Raw genomic sequence first — 16,846 nt, 5'->3', positions numbered from 1 at the left:
GTTCTAATTGTAAAATCGAAATCCTAACCACTTCATTTGTAAACCCAAACCGACATATAATTTTGTTTCAATTATAAAATCTAAACTCTAACCACTTTATTTGTAAACTCAAACCGACACATAATTTTGTTCTAATTGTAAAATCTAAAACAAACCAATATTTAACTTTCCTTGATTAAAAGTATACAGAATTTGTTTTCTTAATTTGTTTTGCTTTCTAATTTAATTTTGATTTATTTTTAAAATGAAATAATATATAAAAGATTTTGATTGGTTAAAAAAGAAGAAGTGAATAAAGGGGTTCACATTAGAAGTGAACCTAAGTATTTTTCCATTAAGAATCTATTTTGATTTTAAATTGAATAAATATAAACATGTATACATTTTAATTTAGTTTCTTTATATGATCTATATCTTTTGTTATATCGTTTCTTGGAATTATTCATTATCCAAGTCCAACCCCTGATTCTGAATAGTGTTTTAATTTGGTTTCTTTTATCTTATCAATATCCAACCACTTATATATAACCAAAATTCATAAAATAAAATAGATTAAAAACAAAAAGTAATTATTACAGAACTTTAAAGATATTGAAAGAAGTTTCATATAGATTAGAAATACTGTATATTATATAATAATTTTATGTTTGGATTCATTAATCTATGTTTTACGCTATAAGTTTGAACTTTATCTATGTTTTATTGGTCCTAATCACCTTATTTTTTTCTTATAATAATACTGACAATTTAGTTATGTGACAACAATGTTTTAGCAGGGAAAATGGCTATTTCATATCTGTATACCCCTTAAAAGTGTGAATTGCTGCTTGTACAAACAAAGAGCGTTAATTTAGACATGTATCTCAATACATTCCAAATTTCATATATGTAATCACAAAATTGAGTCAATTGCAAAGTCCACGTTAACGGATTTAAGTCAATCGTTAGAAATGCTGACTCATAATCCACGTGTCTATTGACGTGCCATCGAAATCGCAAAACGACGTCGTTTCATTATGTTTTCTTCGCAAAAAAATGTCGAAAATCCACACTCTAGTGGTTCAAACCCGCAATCACACACAAGTTTAGCATAGGACGTAACCAGTTGATCCCACAACAATACTCGATAATATCATACAAATTTATTCTTATAAACCTAACGTGGCATCGAAATCGCAAAAAATTGTGGGAAATCCAACACTTTTGTGGGTCGAACCCGCGTTCTCAGACATTATCAACTGGGTTCGACCCACAGAAGGGTGGATTTCCCACAATTTTTTGCGATTTCAATGACAAAGTTGGTTTATAAGAATAAATTTGTATGATACTATCGAGTATTGTTGTGAGATCAACTGGTTAAGTCCTACGCTGATAATGTTTGAGATCAAGGGTTCGAACCACTGGAGTGTGGATTTTCCACAATTTTTTGCGAAGAAAACATAACAAAACGATGCCGCTTTGCATTTTCCGATGGCACATCAATATACATGTGGATTCTGAGTCAGCATCTCTAATGGCTGACTTAAATCTGTTAACGTGGACTTTAAAATTGGCTCAATTTTATAAGTACAAGTATGAAATTTAAATTTTACTAGGGTACATGTCTAAATTAGCACTCATTGTTTGTACAAGCAACAATTCATACTTTTGGAGGATGTACGGGTATGAAATGGCCCTTTCCCTTTTTAGCAGCCATAGGTATGATGTTTTCTTCTTGTAAGAATTCTATTATATCTTTTAACTATGTAACTATCTTTGATAAACATAATATTAAAACATAATATGTGAGCTACCAAAATGCTAAACATAGTACTAAAACATAATTTTGTTGTGGGTTGTTTGTGTAGGACTTCGAGATGTTTTGCTAAGTGTGCTATAGTATACTATGAAGATCATGATATGATTATCTAATTTGAAATAATATATATTGTAAAAAGATTTTAAAAAAATTATGAGCAAAACATAAGAAAAAATTAAGAATTTTTTTTTAAAAATGATTAAAAAGTGATTTTATATTTTTATTTTTATGTACAACTATAACCTATTTTAGATTATGAGTTTTTTTTTCTTAGTTAGGTAAAGAAGAAACTCAAGTAGGGAAGACACAAAACAATGTGTTATATAAACAGTCTATGATCTCTCTAAAAACAAATAGTTTATTTGGTGGAGTCTTCAAATTATAATGACAATAGTAGGATATTGTCCATCAGAGATATTACAACATTGACTGATCACGCAACATACACACAATGGGGCGGCGAAATTCTGAACTTGGAACATTAAAAACGACATACAACGACTCAGATGGGTTTCAGTCACTTCTCTGATGAAGGCTTTGGAAAAAGCAGCTATTTATGAAACTTGAAAGTTGTTGATCCCAATCAAAAAGTTGGTCAACATAGACGTCAAACATCTCTACACAGAAGAATGGAAGACCCATTTCTTCTAGGGGATGCCAGGGTTTAAGTTTACCCATTTAGGATCATATTCTGCACCAACTTTTAAAGACCATCAAGAGTGCCTTTAACTAATTTTTTGTTTGTTAATCTAATTAATTTTATTTATTAAATAATGTTTCCTCTATTTAATAAAAAGTGTTATTTTGACACATTTTACACAAATTAAAAAAAATTTAAATTTTACATGTTTGCCTTTATTTAATAAGTAGTTAATAATATAAATTAATGAAATGAACTTTGGGTTTAAAGGTAACTTAGAATTTTTAACATAACAACACATTAGAAATATAGAATGAGACTTTTTGTGAAATATTTGTTTTTAATCTAAAATAACTTTCTTTGTGAAACAGAGAAAATACTAAACTAAACAAAATTAGAACCTGTCAAAATATGACACATAGTTTAAGAGTGTCTTGAACTATTTAGCTAAAGACATTTTTGTTTCTAAACACCTCATCTATCACCAATAGGAGTGCTCGAATTGACTATCTCAACGACCGGATATGCTTTAAAACTCATGCTGTAGCCATTATTATTTGCATAAATATTTTACTTGAATATTTGATTAGTTTTATGGTCACGATAGGAAATGAAGATATAATTAAACTTGACAATAATAAATAATTTGACATCAAATAGTAATTTTTAATTATTTTCACGATTTTCTTCATTAAATATGGAGGTAGGGTTTTGAGATTTGAAGTGTATATATTAGGTTTTAATTTGCTTTGTTATGGTATCATTTTATTAATTAGGCGTTCATATAATTACACATCATTCACCTTTTTCGAGATCTCGAACCAACTCCTATACTTTCTTTTGGTTTACACCTCTTCCCAAACAATCTATCTATATCTATATATCTATATATATAGATACATAGATATATACCCTGTTTTAAAAATCTCCGCCTATTACCTATTACGCCTCGTAAAATCACTAGACCGGTTCTCTCCGCTTCGATTAATGACTAATCTCTGCATAGCATCGATTATACCGTCTAATCCGATTAATTCCTGCATAATTTTGTATATACCGATTATTTTTGGAACCAAATATAAATCAAATATATATATTTTTGTTATTTAGACATTTAAATTAAGAGTTTATGATGTTTTACAATAACTAATGTACAAATTTTTAATTAAAATCATAATTGTTTTTCTTAATATTACGTTTTTATGTTTTTACAGTAACTTTAAAGATAATACTATAGCTTTATATTTTATTTGATATTTTTCTTTTCACATAAACATAATTATACATGTGAAGTGACCTTAGTGCAGTAGCAGGAGGTAAGTCCATTTGTAGAAGGCACCATCACACCCGGGATCGAGTCTCGGTTCCTACGAATGTAGGAATTTGGTTAATGGGCCGGCCAGTTGTGGCCCAATGGTTGACAAAAAAAAACATAATTATACATAGTACTATATATTTTTAATTTACTATTAATTTAATAAAATAACTCAAAAACTAGTTCCCGATTAATTCCCGTTTAATCTCCGATTTTCTCGCTAGACGCTAGTCGGGCGAGATGGGCCTAGCGCCTAGCAATTTCTAAAACAGGGGATATATATAATAGATATGTTAGTGTAAAATATCTTTTATGGGAAAGATGTGAAAAGATTAACTAATATATAAAGGGTTAGAACATCTCTACTCATTGCCAATTGGTTTTGAGTTAGAAACCACAATAAAGCCTAAATTTAATATCGTATTAGAGCAGGTTGTTTCTTGGGCCACCCTGTGAATATTGTTCCCACATATGTCCACGCTTCAGATAGTCATGTCTGAGCATAAGCAATATCCCACATCGGAAAGATGTAAAATGATTAACTAATATATGAAGGATTAGGGTCTCTCCACTCATTGTCAATTGGTTTTGAGTTGGAAAGCATGGTAAAGCCCGAATTTAATAAGATACAGACCGTATCATACAGTATATATAATTAGCACAGCAATTACAATAGCTAATGAACGGAGGAAAATGATTAATATCTTTGCCTAAGTTTTGACTACAGCTCTTTCTTTCTCATTCCCGTTCTCTTTATCTATCTAATTTACTTCTTACCCACGCTAGCTATTATAACTCGAGTTTAGGTCGTCCGATTACAATTAATGACGATATATGACATTAAAAGCTGTGGTAGAAGCTCCATGAATTAGCAGATTTCGCGACTATGTTTTCTGATGATGAAATAGCGGCTATGTGTTCGCGAAACTCTCTGAATTCGAGGATCTCGTGATTGTGGAGTTTGATAAAGAAGTAGAAGAACGTGCAAAAGGTTGGAACAACGTCTTCGGTGACACAAAATCTTACTGATCGAGGCTTCTACTTAGCTTCTTTATCGCTTGATAAAGAAGTAGAATTGTAACTAAAGTTTCTTTTGTTGATTGTAGTGATAGCTTGATGTCGTAATTCTAACAAAAGAGTAAAGAAGACTTTCCGATCAAAACTTGCTTAGTATATAGCACAAATTCACGTAGTGCCATTGCTTCATACATGCGTCCAAGATTTACATGTTAAATCATTCAATGGTGTTTGACTTAAGCTACAATCTATCAGCGACTTGCAATTGCAATAGTTATCATCAATCAGTAAAAGAAAAATTATGAGGTAAGCTTTAGTTCCAAGTTCCAACACCAATGTGATGCCTCCAAGACCAGAGTATATATGAGAATAGCAAAACTCAGAGCTCTACTTTCATATCATTACCTAACTGACTGAATAAGATCCCAATATCCATTCCTTGATTCACTGTAGGTATTACTACTGAATAAGGGCATTGGGTGGAAAACCCAACCTTTTTGTTTTTGGACTGTTTTATTGCTTTGCTTAGCCTGCTAACGCATCGCTGGAACTTCTTATGGCAGCTTATGTTAGTCATACCTGCAAAATTGTAAACAAATACGAAAAGGTTTCAGCGTAAGCATGACAATTCATGACCAAATAATTAGCATTTGACTCCATCAAGAATTATATAGCTTAAGAAGAATGAAACATGGTAATATGTTTCAAATCTCTAAAGCTAGGACCACTTATTTTGTAAGCATAATGATCTATGATCATTTTTAACATCTACGTCATATTAACCAAATAAATAAAGGTTTCAGCACAATCGTGACAATTCAAGACCAAAATTTTAGCATTTTGAATCCGTTAAAAAGTATAGCTCAAGAACAGTGAATCAAAGCAACTAGGCAAACAAAAGAAGATCCCTAAAGCAGTAGAGTCACTTAAAGATCATCAGAGCCTGATGGTTCTCAGGTACAAGGTCTAATCAAGACAAGTTACATTCATACGGAATCTGTAGTTACAGATGTTAATTTCAGTTTATCTCACTCTATTAACAGAGGCCCAATGGGCATATCATTCTTCTGCCGGGTTACAAAACTAAAACCAATTTTGGCCAACGTGAACTTTACAAGATGATAATATTAAAACTACATCTCAATTCCCGGCACATGACCTATGAACAGTGATTAACCCTTTTCGTGCAGATGCATGTAAAAACAGAGCGGTAAAGAATTCGAAGTTCTTGATTGATATAGTACCTTTTGACTCAACACAACTGTCATGGACCATACAACAAGCATCAAGATCATCACAAGGCTCCTCACCAGGACAACCAGAATGTCCAATCCCACAATACTTCCCATATCGAATAGAGAGAGCTGAAAAAAAAAAGATATAAAACATACATATGATGATGAGTAAGCTAAAAAAAAAACAAAGGGAAACTTGAGAAAATGTAATCTTACTGTCACAATTCTGTGCAATGCATCTTCTTGCACACTCCTGTAACAACAATTTGATTCAACAACAACACAGAAAAATAAATCAATTCATTATTTGAAATTATCACAAAGAAACAATAAAACACAGACCAAAAAAAAAACATTAAAGTGTTGAGTTTTCTCTCAGAGGCAAGTGAAGTTAGCAAAAGCATTGTCAAAAATCAGATTTTTTGGCAGGGGTTTCAAATTTATTCAATGTGATAAGCTAATAAGCACAAGAATGTGATTCCTTTATGTCTAATTATGGAAACTAAAGATTCACAGAGAAAACACAGAGAACCAAATCGAACCTCGCTGCGGACGACACCGACGAGGACGATAAAGACAGTGACGAAGAAAGCCGCCGCGAAACGCATCAGAGAAGTGCGAATTATCACCGTCGTCGTCTCGTAAATGTTTTAGGGTAAATCGTTCGTTGTCTTCTTCGCTAAGGTTTCGGATTATGATGATGGCCACAGTTCCAATTGGGTCTCCTTAAGATCTCATTGGTCTTCGATTTTTTTATTTATTTTTTGAATTTTTTTGAGTTAAATTAATATATCTTAGTCAAAACAAAATAAATATTTATATTTTGTATATATCAGCTGCAAAATTATAATATTTCACTATGATGATATTACAGTATATCAGTTTCTCAAAGAAAAAAAGAAAATAACAGTTATTTCTTTTCACCAATTAACAGTGAATATCAGTTTTTTATTTTCACCAATTAACAGTTATCAAAAATTCTTCAAAATTACATTTTTTCCTATCCATTTTTGGTATTCTTTTTTTTTTTTTTTTTAATAATTATTTCTACATTTTTGTTTTGAAAAATTTATTCGGTTATTCACACAACCACTTGATATATAAAAGGAAAGTAAAAATTCTCTGATGCTTCAAATATTAAACCTTTCGAAATTTGTTTAACATTTATTTAAAGAAGAATCTTGTATCAAATGCATTTTTCTCAATTTCTTTTATTAAGAGCTTTACCAAAAATGGTTTTTTTTTTCCTTAGCTCCAAAACCTCTGTTTTAGGAATAGACTGAAAATATAAATGGATTCGGGGAAGTATATATAGTTCAGTGAGTAATCATATGGAGGAGAGTTACAAGCTATGAAAGTGAATCCTCTGCCGACGACATTGCTGTTGTCTCAGTTTCAAGGGTAGTAGCCGGTGAAAGTGAATCCTCTGCCGACGATTTCACCCGCGCAAAACCAAGCAAAGCATTCTAAGCCAAACAATGCACCGATCCCTACATCTTCCACCTTCAGATTCGCTCTGTTCTTCATTAAGTTCTTTGCATAGCCTACTTCTTTCCAAAATGTTTCATAGCGCCCTGGAATGCTGTGTAATTCGTAACAAGAGTGAGTATTAGCAAAATACCAAAAGCCAAATTCCTACAAAAGTAATAGCCAAGACACACTGTGGATCATAAGTTGTGTAATCAGGACTGTAAAAACATGACAGCCACAGACACTAACCGAATCATCAGGGATTTACCAGCTTAATTCCATCGAGGACAAAAATTACTAGAAGATAACACCAAAGTTCTCAAGCATATCTTTTTCAGTTCTATCAAAGTCTATAAGGCAAAAAAGGCTAACTACTCGCAAGTAATGCAAATCCGTTTCCTCAGCATGATCTGAAGATTAATGTTTCAAAAGTATACATAAAAGATATTATAGTCAGAGAAAAAAAAAAATCTCAACAACCCTTACTCTAGAGGCTAGAGCATGGCCCTTGGAAACATGCTAAGAGAAAAAGAGAGAAAGAAAAGGTAAATGACCTGGCAAGACGAGTGTAGAGCAATTGCTTAGACAATTCGTTGCACTTCTCAGTAGATGCAGGCTCTTGAATGAATTGCTTGTTCTGCTCCAACAATTGCTTGTAGTAGGAACTCCCATGCCTGGTCACAAACTTTGAAGCCTGACATGCCTTTGACTGAAGTTGTACCAATTTTGATGCCATGTTTCACAATCACAGAGTCCTTCAAAATTACAGAAACACAGTTTAGCTTCAGAAATCAAACTTAAGCAAGAGAGATTATCCCTGCTCATCAATATGTACAATTTCAAAGTTTCTAAAGCAATCATATTCAAATTCATGATTCATTACACACCTCCACGATAAAAAAAAATCCAATACCTAAAACGGAAATTGAAAATAATGTATTCTCAGAATCAAGTCATACCAAAAGCACAAGACTTTTCATAAAATTCACACATATCAAAGCTAAATCACTAAAACCCTAGTACCCAATTCCAGAACTACAGATCGACCGAGTCCAAATAATAGACAAACTAAGCAATTCAAAACCCCACAAAGCATTATCGTAGTGAAGAGATTCCAAATTAGATCTGAGACTCAAATCACAGAGAAAACACACTTTTAAACCCCTAGAAACCAAAATCCAAAAGAAAGAAGAACTTCTAGAAAGATATTAACATGAATCCTAAAAACCTAAATCAAAGTAGAATGAATCGGTGATCGTGAGCAAGCTGCCGTACCTTACGCCGTGCTCGCCACTCACACCACCAGCGTCACCTAAATTCTCTTCTTCTTCTCTTTGCTCCAATTTCTAAAATTAATTTTTTTTTTTGTTTCCGGGTTATATTAGAATAACCGAACCGAATCGGTATAAACCAGACCGGTTTGTCTTCTCGATTAAAAAACTTGAACCGGCGGCTGAAAGAGAACCACCGTACAAATAGATTCGAATCCTAAAACCCTAAATCTTTGCTTATTCTTCGAATCTGTTAGTTTCCACTTCCAAAAACCCTCTCTCTTTCTCTCTCTCTCTGCCGCAAAGATGACTAGTACGAACAACAACGGCTCTGAACAAACTCAGGAGACGAAGTTCCACTTCGAAGATGCTGATGTGTCAATGTCCGATGGAGGTGACAACAATGCCGATGTTGCTGATGACGTTACCAGCGCCGATTACTACTTCGACTCTTACTCTCATTTTGGTAATAATCCTTCAAAGTTCATGTTTTTATTTGCTTCATTGATGTTCTCTTCTCCGCAAAGTTCTTACTCTGTTTTCCAAATTCATTGATTTTTTTGCAGGTATTCATGAAGTAAGTCTCCTGCTTTTTTTTTTTTTTTTTTTTTTTTTTTTTTTTTTTTTTTAATTTGTATCCTCTGTTCTGAAGAAACTAGGCAATGTTTATAACAATTGGGTATGGTGATGTTATTGTTTATTATCAGGAAATGTTAAAGGATGTAGTGAGGACAAAGAGTTATCAAGATGTTATATACAAGAACAAGTTTCTTATCAAGGACAAAATCGTTCTTGATGTTGGAGCTGGAACTGGAATCTTGTCTTTGTTCTGTGCTAAAGCAGGAGCAGCTCATGTTTACGCTGTATGACTTTTTCATATTCTCCTTTAATCACAAAATTTGCTCTGAGTGATTTTGATATACATTGTGATTTGACAAATGATTCTTTGTATAGGTTGAGTGTTCTCAAATGGCTGACACTGCAAAGGAGATTGTTAAGTCGAATGGACTTTCAGATGGTATGTATGTTGTGTTTGACTTTAGAGTGTTATTCAAATGGATTGTATATTCTGATGGTAGTTGTCTGAAACTAGTGTTTGGGTTGTTTTGGCAGTTATAACTGTTTTGAAAGGGAAGATTGAGGAAATCGAACTTCCAGTTCCTAAAGTGGATGTGATTATCTCTGAGTGGATGGGTTACTTTTTGTTGTATGAAAATATGCTCGACACCGTCTTGTATGCTCGCAATAAATGGCTTGTAAGTTACTTTTTTATCGCCTTGTTTAAGTTATGACGACCTTGGCTTCATCATAGCTTTGAGCATTTTTCTGTGCTTTTTGGTTAGGTTGATGGTGGAATTGTTCTACCAGATAAAGCTTCTCTGTATCTTACAGCCATTGAGGATGCTCATTATAAAGAAGACAAAGTAGACTGTGAGTAAATATGAAAGATCTTGTCTTACTTTTTTTGCAAACTTTTATCTTCGAAACCTTATTTTTTGCAATCGGCTTTGCCTCTAATCGTTTCCTGTACAGTTTGGGAAGACGTGTATGGGTTTGACATGTCATGCATCAAGAGAAGAGCAATTACGGAACCACTTGTTGACACGGTGGATGGAAACCAAATCGTGACTGATAGCAAGCTGCTGAAGGTAAGTGTGATTGTACTAGAGTAGTTAGTTATATCTCATTCCCTTACTTACTTGTAGCTGATGCAAATTCCATTTTTTTTTTGGTTTACTATAAAGACCATGGATATCTCTAAGATGGCTTCTGGAGATGCTTCCTTCACAGCTCCATTTAAACTCGTCGCACAACGAAATGACCATATCCATGCCCTTGTAGCCTACTTTGATGTAGCATTCACCATGTGCCACAAGAAGATGGGTTTCTCAACAGGTTCACACTTTTTCCTGCAAAGTTTTCTGATTATCCGACTTCTTTGTTAATTCTAGCTCTTCTTTGTCGATGTTTGGAACTTACAGTACAATCACAACATGCAATGCAGGACCAAAATCTCGGGCGACACACTGGAAACAAACAGTGCTGTACCTGGAAGATGTGTTAACCATATGCGAGGGTGAAACAATCACAGGAAGCATGACAATTGCTCAAAACAAAAAGAATCCCAGAGATGTTGACATAAAGCTCAATTATTCTTTGAATGGCCAACATTGCAAGATCTCAAGGACCCACTCCTACAAAATGCGCTAAAAGCTCTCGGATGAAAAGGAAATCCCCATCATCTAGAAGCTGAGAGATGGACATTACTCATTTTGTAATTCTATTGTTTCCATTATCTTATGACGTTTCAGAACAAAATGAATCAGAAATTTCTTCCCTTGGAATTTTATAAACATTGAACAAAGACAACAAACTATTAAAGCTAGTTTTCTATCGTTTACCTTTAACGGTTTCAGGTTTCTCTGAAGAAGAAGATATAGAAGATTCTTTCCACAATGTTCATATCATGTTAAACGTTTGAGTAGAGTTTCCTGAAGCTACTTCTTCCGCTATAAGTGTAAGTCTCGTCTCAGTCATCCCTTAACATAAAAAGTGGTTTAAGTTACAAAACTCTTAATCGCAGAAAAAGAAAAACAAACTAGACCTATTCTGCTTTTATGATACACAACTTACAATAGGATTTGGCCTCTCACCAACAAGATAATGGAAACATTGAGAATATTAAAAGTGAATGAAACCTGGAAAGTACACCATCGTCATACTTTAGTTGTCTCGAATGTCTCATATGTCTCCAAATGTCGTGGATCTCAATGAGAAAAGAACCATTTCACGTGGTGTGAGGCTAATTTACATTATCTAATTTTGATTAATTAATAATGGTAATTGTGATAGTAAGAATTAATCAAGATTCTTGAATACTTAAACAAAGAACTTCAAAAAGAAAGAAAAAAACAATAACTCTGAAACAGAGCTCGGGCTTGATTTGAATTTGGTAAACCACCATGGAGAAAGTAGAGGTACCAATTCACAAACATCCTTTGTTACCTTTTACACGCTTTTTCGAGAGGCCTTGTGTAGGGTGTAAGTATCTTGGATACATTTACCAAGGCTACCGTTGCAATGAATTGGGGTGTCACAAAACTTTGTATCATAAAGAGTGTGCTGAGTCTTTACCACAAATCAACCACCCTTCTCATCCCGACCATCCTCTCAAGCTGCTACTAAATGGCCGGTCGTCCACTTGTAGTCGGTGTGGAGTTTCCTTCCAAAATGGTTATTCCTGCTCAATCTGTGACTTCAAGTTGGATCTATCTTGTGCCAGCGGACAAGCCCCGCCTCTTATTCTTGAAAAATCCAATCTCCATGAGCATCCGCTTGAACTCTTCAATGGACTCAAGTCTGGCGTGAGATCATGCCAAGTATGCAAATATAGAGTTTTCAACAGTGAACAATGCTATAGATGTTATCAATGTGAGTTAGTCTTTCACCTAGAATGTGCCAAGTTTTTTCCAGAGGCAAGCCACACTTCCCACCCACAACACCAACTCAAGTACCTTACAGCTAAAGCAACACCAGATTACGCTGATAAGAAGTGCCTTCTTTGCGGAATCAAGCTTCGAAGTCTTCACCACTGTGATGTTTGTAACTTCAGCATATGCAGTAGATGTATGAGCAATCCACCGCCAGTTAGTGTTGTAAGCCCTACCACACATGAACATCAACTCCATCTTGTTCCAAGATGTATGGATTTCACTTGCAATGCTTGTGGGACACAAGGTGAGCGAAGCCCTTACTTCTGTCTTCAATGCAACTTCATGATTCATCGGGAGTGTATCGATTTGCCACGCGTTATAAACATCAACCGCCACGATCATCGCATCTTTTACACGCATCGCCTTGGACATGGAAACTGGAAATGTGGAGTTTGCCGTAAGACAGTGGATGGGTTCTACGGGGCTTATTCTTGCTCTAAATGTTCTGACTATGTTGTTCATTCAAGATGCGCAACAAGAGACGATGTATGGGACATGATCGAACTGGAAGGGACACCCGAAGAGCCTGAGGAAACTGCGCCATTTGTGGTGATTGATGAAAACACCATAAAACATTTTAGCCACGACCATAACTTACAAATGATCGACAACCATGGGAGGAATATTCTAGAGGAAATCAAACTATGCCAAGCATGTGTCTTTCAGATTGGTACAGAACCTTTCTATACTTGCAAGCAGTGTGTCTTTGTTCTCCACGAAAAATGTGCTAACATTCCTCGGAAGAAGAAGCATATGTGCCACAACCAACCATTCACACTTGACACGAATTCTATATGCAAAGAGTTTACATGTCATCTGTGTCTTCAAAGGTTCAACGGTTTCAGGTACAAGTCACTGAATAATATGACTCTTGATGTACGGTGCGGTTCAAGTTCAGAACCATTATGGCACGAAAGCCATCCTCATCCTTTATACTATTCTAACGATAAGTACCCCAAGCACTGTAGTGAATGTGGGAGGACAGGACGGTTTAGGTGTGATGAGTGTGACTTCAGTTTGGATTTCAAGTGTGGTCTTCTACCGAAAAAGGTAATAAGGCATAGGTACGACGATCACCCTCTAGTCCTCTCTTATGGTGAAAGTAGTGTAGATGGCAAATATTGGTGTGAAGCTTGTGAGACAGAAGTGGATCCGAAGAAATGGTTTTATACATGCAGTGATTGTGGGGTCATATTGCATATTTCATGTGTTGGAGGAGGAGACTTCACATATATAAGGCCAAGTTCAGTAATACCATATGAAGCAGAATATGTTTCCAACACGTCTATTTGTAGACCAGTTTGCACTGTGTGTAACACTCGATGCAAGCTCTCTACTATTCTCAAGGTTTCCAAGACCAAAGTTGTAGTATACGTTTGTTCTTTCAAATGTTTTGCCTCTGTTCGCTTCAGAGATTTCTAAGGCATTTTCTAGTGAATAAACACTTTGTATCATTTGTTGTAATGAATGTTATGAGTGTGTCGTTGAATTCAAAGGAATTCTCACTAGAAAGTCGGATGGCTACCATGAAAGAAATGGCAACCACAGCTTCATCATAGCTTTGAGCATTTTTATGTGCCTTTTGTTCTATTTGGTTAGGTTGATGATGGAATTGATATGTATCTTACAGCCATAGAGGATACTCATTATAAAGAAGAAAAAGTAGAGTGCGAGTGATATGAAAGATCTTGTCTTACTATCATTTATCTTCGAAACCTGGTTTTTTTTGCAATCGGCTTTGCCTCTTACTGTAGGTCTTTGACCAAAGATCTCGTAACATGTAAAAAATTTAGCATGGATATATATGAAGCGATTAGGATAAAAACAATATATTATCTCTTGCTATGTTTTCCAAGTCTTTTTGGCAGATCTATTTACTAACCTTGAGAGTCAAAGAGGGACATCATTTGGAAAAAAACACTGAGCAAATAAAAATGTTCAATAAATGCAAAGAAAAAGTTGTAGAGGCAGAGCTGTTTAGTATTGAGAAATGTGAAGAGAAAGAAAATGTTGATACTGATTAATGAGTCTGATTGTCTGAATGCAGCAAGGGATGAAAAGATTGATGAAATAACAAATGCTGCATTGATAAGTGTTGCACGGTCAATAAAATTTAATGGATGAAATTACACTAGTTAAAACACCAGAGACTTGAATGCTCACTTATTGGCAGCAAAAGTCTTTATTTTGGCAGGACACAATAGTGGCGGAGTCAACATATGTCATATGTGGTCCGAGTTAATAAAATAATTGCAACGGTGGAGCCAAGACATGTGGTCTCAATCTCAGTAGGGTAAACCATTTCGAAAAGTACTGAAAGAACCAAAAAAAAAGAAGAGAAAAACAAGTCTCGAACTAGAGCAGAAGAGCAGAGCTTTTGGGTTTTGGTGGAAGTAAAAAACATCACCATGGAAAATTTTCTAGCTTTGTGTAACAAAGGCATGGAAGAAGAAATGTCCCGCCTTGAAAAATTGTTACCATTTCACGAGCATCCTTTGATACCATTTACACGCTTTGATCTCACCAAGTGTATAGTGTGCTACTCATCTGATGAAGATAATACAATCTTCATTTCCCAACAGCCCGGTTGCAGTTACATATACGGTGGCCACCGTTGCAATGAGCCTGGTTGTGATGTCGTGTTCCATGAAGAGTGTGCCAAGCCCTCACCAGAAATCAATCACCCTTACCATCCGGACCATCCTCTCGAGCTGATCCTCCTAGATACCAGAGTTTCTAATTGTAGTTTCTGTGGTGAATATTTCAGTGTTGGTTATCGCTGTTCAATATGTGACTTCGAGTTGGATTTGATCTGTGCAAGGAGACCATCCCCACTTGTTCTTGCTGAAAATTCCTACCTACAACACGAGCATCCACTCCAACTCTCCCATGAAGAGCATGAAACAGTCAGAGATTGCAAAGGGTGTGGCCATCAACATAAAAGCTGGAAACATTTTTACAAATGTCATCAGTGCGAGTTTTTCATCAGTCTTGGTTGTGTCGATCAGAGTAGTCCAGAAGCATACCACACTTCTCACCCCCAACACCCACTCAAGTCACTTAGATATGAAGTCCCTGGTTACGCTGACAAGAAATGCCTTCTTTGCGGTGTGGAGTTCGATGGATTCCATCGCCAGCTCCACCACTGTGGTGTTTGTAATGTCAGCATATGCAGAGCATGTATGAAAAACCCACCACCACTTGGTGTTTTGAGCCCAAGGACCCATGAACATCAACTTCATCTTGTTCCAAGATGCATAGACTTCACTTGCAATGCTTGTGGGACGCTAGGTGACCGTAGTCCTTATTTCTGTCTTCAGTGCAATTTCATGGTCCATCGGGAATGTATCGATCTACCACGCGTCATAAACATCAACCGCCACGACCACCGCATCTCTTACACTCCTCGGCTCGGACATGGAGGGAGGAAATGCAAAGTTTGTCGTAAGAAAGTGGATGAGTTCTACGGGGCTTATTCTTGCTCCAAATGTTCTGGTTACTCTGTTCATTCAAGATGCGCAACCAGAAGAGATGTATGGGACATGATCGAACTGGAAGGGACACCCGAAGAAGAGGAAACTACGCCGTTCGAGGTGATTGATGATAACACTATAAGACATTACAGCCATGATCATAACTTACGAATCAACCATGGCTGGACTCTACCTGAAAACATTGTTTGTCGCGCATGTATCTTCCAGATTTGTTCAGAACCGTTCTACAGTTGCAGGAGATGCAATTACATTCTCCATGAAAAATGTGCCAACCTTCCTCTAAAGAAACGTCATGTGTGCCACAACCAGCCACTCCGGCTTGTCCCAAGTTTTCGCTTCTACTTTTTACATTGGTGTAGTATTTGTGGTCAAGAGTTCACCGGTTTCTACTATGAGTCTGATGGATTGACTCTAGATGTACGGTGCAGTTTAATTTCAGAACCATTTGAGCATCAAAGCCATGAACATCCTTATACTTATCTACAGATCAATCTAAGCGTTGTAGCGAGTGTGAGGCAGGTGGGGAATTGAGTTGTGATGAGTGTGAGTTTAGTTTGTGCTTCAAGTGTGCTGTTCTACCGCAAAAGGTAACGAGCCATAGGTATGACGATCACCCTCTCATCTTATCTTATGGTGAAAGGAGTGTGGACGACGAGTATTGGTGTGAAGCATGTGAAACAAAAGTGAATCCAGGGAAGTGGTTCTATACATGCGATGAATGTGGGATCACATTGCATATTTCCTGCGTTATAGGTTCTTACTCATATACAATTCCAGGTACGTTAAGATTTTGTAAAGGAGAAATTGTATCCAACCGATCTATTTGTAGACCACTTTGCAGCGTGTGTAATTCTCGATGCAAGCTACCTTTCATTCTTAAGCTTCCCAAGGCCGAAGATGGAGTTGATCTATACTTTTGTTCTTTAGAGTGTGAGAATAAAAGATTGATGAGGCATGTTTCAGTTTTTAAAAACTTTGTACGTACCATTCGTTGTAATGAATGTTATAAATATGTTTTAATCAATACATATATATAAGGGAGAACAGAGCAGAGCAAAACAGAACATAGCAGAGTAAATCAAAGCAGAATATATTTAAGAGAAATGTTATCA

At 35.7% G+C, this 16,846-nt stretch overlaps 5 protein-coding genes across 6 annotated transcripts; 3 read left to right on the top strand and 2 right to left on the bottom strand.

Annotated features, from left to right (window-relative positions):
* Positions 1–4,902: 4,902 nt before the first annotated feature.
* On the bottom strand, positions 4,903–6,796 carry LOC104766869 (phospholipase A2-beta). Its single transcript, XM_010490836.3, has 4 exons — positions 6,548–6,796; positions 6,222–6,258; positions 6,015–6,134; positions 4,903–5,349 (listed from the first exon to the last, which is right to left on the bottom strand). The coding sequence occupies exons 1-4, from the start codon at positions 6,611–6,613 to the stop codon at positions 5,150–5,152; spliced, it is 423 nt and encodes a 140-aa protein (XP_010489138.1). The 5' UTR covers positions 6,614–6,796; the 3' UTR covers positions 4,903–5,149.
* Positions 6,797–7,186: 390 nt separating this feature from the next.
* Positions 7,187–8,850, bottom strand: LOC104766870 (uncharacterized). The gene is made up of 3 exons (XM_087502682.1): positions 8,751–8,850; positions 8,030–8,230; positions 7,187–7,587 (listed from the first exon to the last, which is right to left on the bottom strand). The coding sequence occupies exons 2-3, from the start codon at positions 8,209–8,211 to the stop codon at positions 7,401–7,403; spliced, it is 369 nt and encodes a 122-aa protein (XP_087358808.1). The 5' UTR covers positions 8,212–8,230; positions 8,751–8,850; the 3' UTR covers positions 7,187–7,400.
* Positions 8,851–8,941: 91 nt separating this feature from the next.
* On the top strand, positions 8,942–11,150 carry LOC104766871 (putative protein arginine N-methyltransferase 1.2). 2 transcript variants are annotated; one of them, XM_087502681.1, is made up of 9 exons: positions 9,028–9,212; positions 9,313–9,323; positions 9,454–9,609; positions 9,701–9,764; positions 9,860–10,002; positions 10,090–10,177; positions 10,280–10,395; positions 10,492–10,642; positions 10,752–11,150. In XM_087502681.1, the coding sequence occupies exons 1-9, from the start codon at positions 9,053–9,055 to the stop codon at positions 10,955–10,957; spliced, it is 1,095 nt and encodes a 364-aa protein (XP_087358807.1). In that variant the 5' UTR covers positions 9,028–9,052; the 3' UTR covers positions 10,958–11,150. The 2 variants fall into 2 exon arrangements, with proteins under 2 accessions (XP_087358806.1, XP_087358807.1); XM_087502680.1 differs by lacking the exon at positions 9,313–9,323 and having other exon boundaries at positions 8,942–9,228.
* Positions 11,151–11,694: 544 nt separating this feature from the next.
* On the top strand, positions 11,695–13,662 carry LOC104768064 (Cysteine/Histidine-rich C1 domain family protein). Its single transcript, XM_010492004.3, has one exon. It carries the CDS (start codon positions 11,710–11,712, stop codon positions 13,660–13,662), a length of 1,953 nt encoding a protein of 650 aa, XP_010490306.1. The 5' UTR covers positions 11,695–11,709.
* A 696-nt stretch (positions 13,663–14,358) lies between these two features.
* Positions 14,359–16,778, top strand: LOC104766872 (uncharacterized). The gene has a single exon (XM_087500423.1). The coding sequence runs from the start codon at positions 14,649–14,651 to the stop codon at positions 16,263–16,265; it is 1,617 nt and encodes a 538-aa protein (XP_087356549.1). The 5' UTR covers positions 14,359–14,648; the 3' UTR covers positions 16,266–16,778.
* Positions 16,779–16,846: the final 68 nt, after the last annotated feature.

The sequence above is a fragment of the Camelina sativa genome, chromosome 19 (assembly GCF_030686135.1).
Source record: "Camelina sativa cultivar CO46 ecotype springtype chromosome 19, ASM3068613v1".
NCBI lineage: Eukaryota > Viridiplantae > Streptophyta > Magnoliopsida > Brassicales > Brassicaceae > Camelina > Camelina sativa.
Note: the sequence above shows the minus strand (reverse complement) of the source record. Positions and strands in the feature narration are given on the sequence as shown.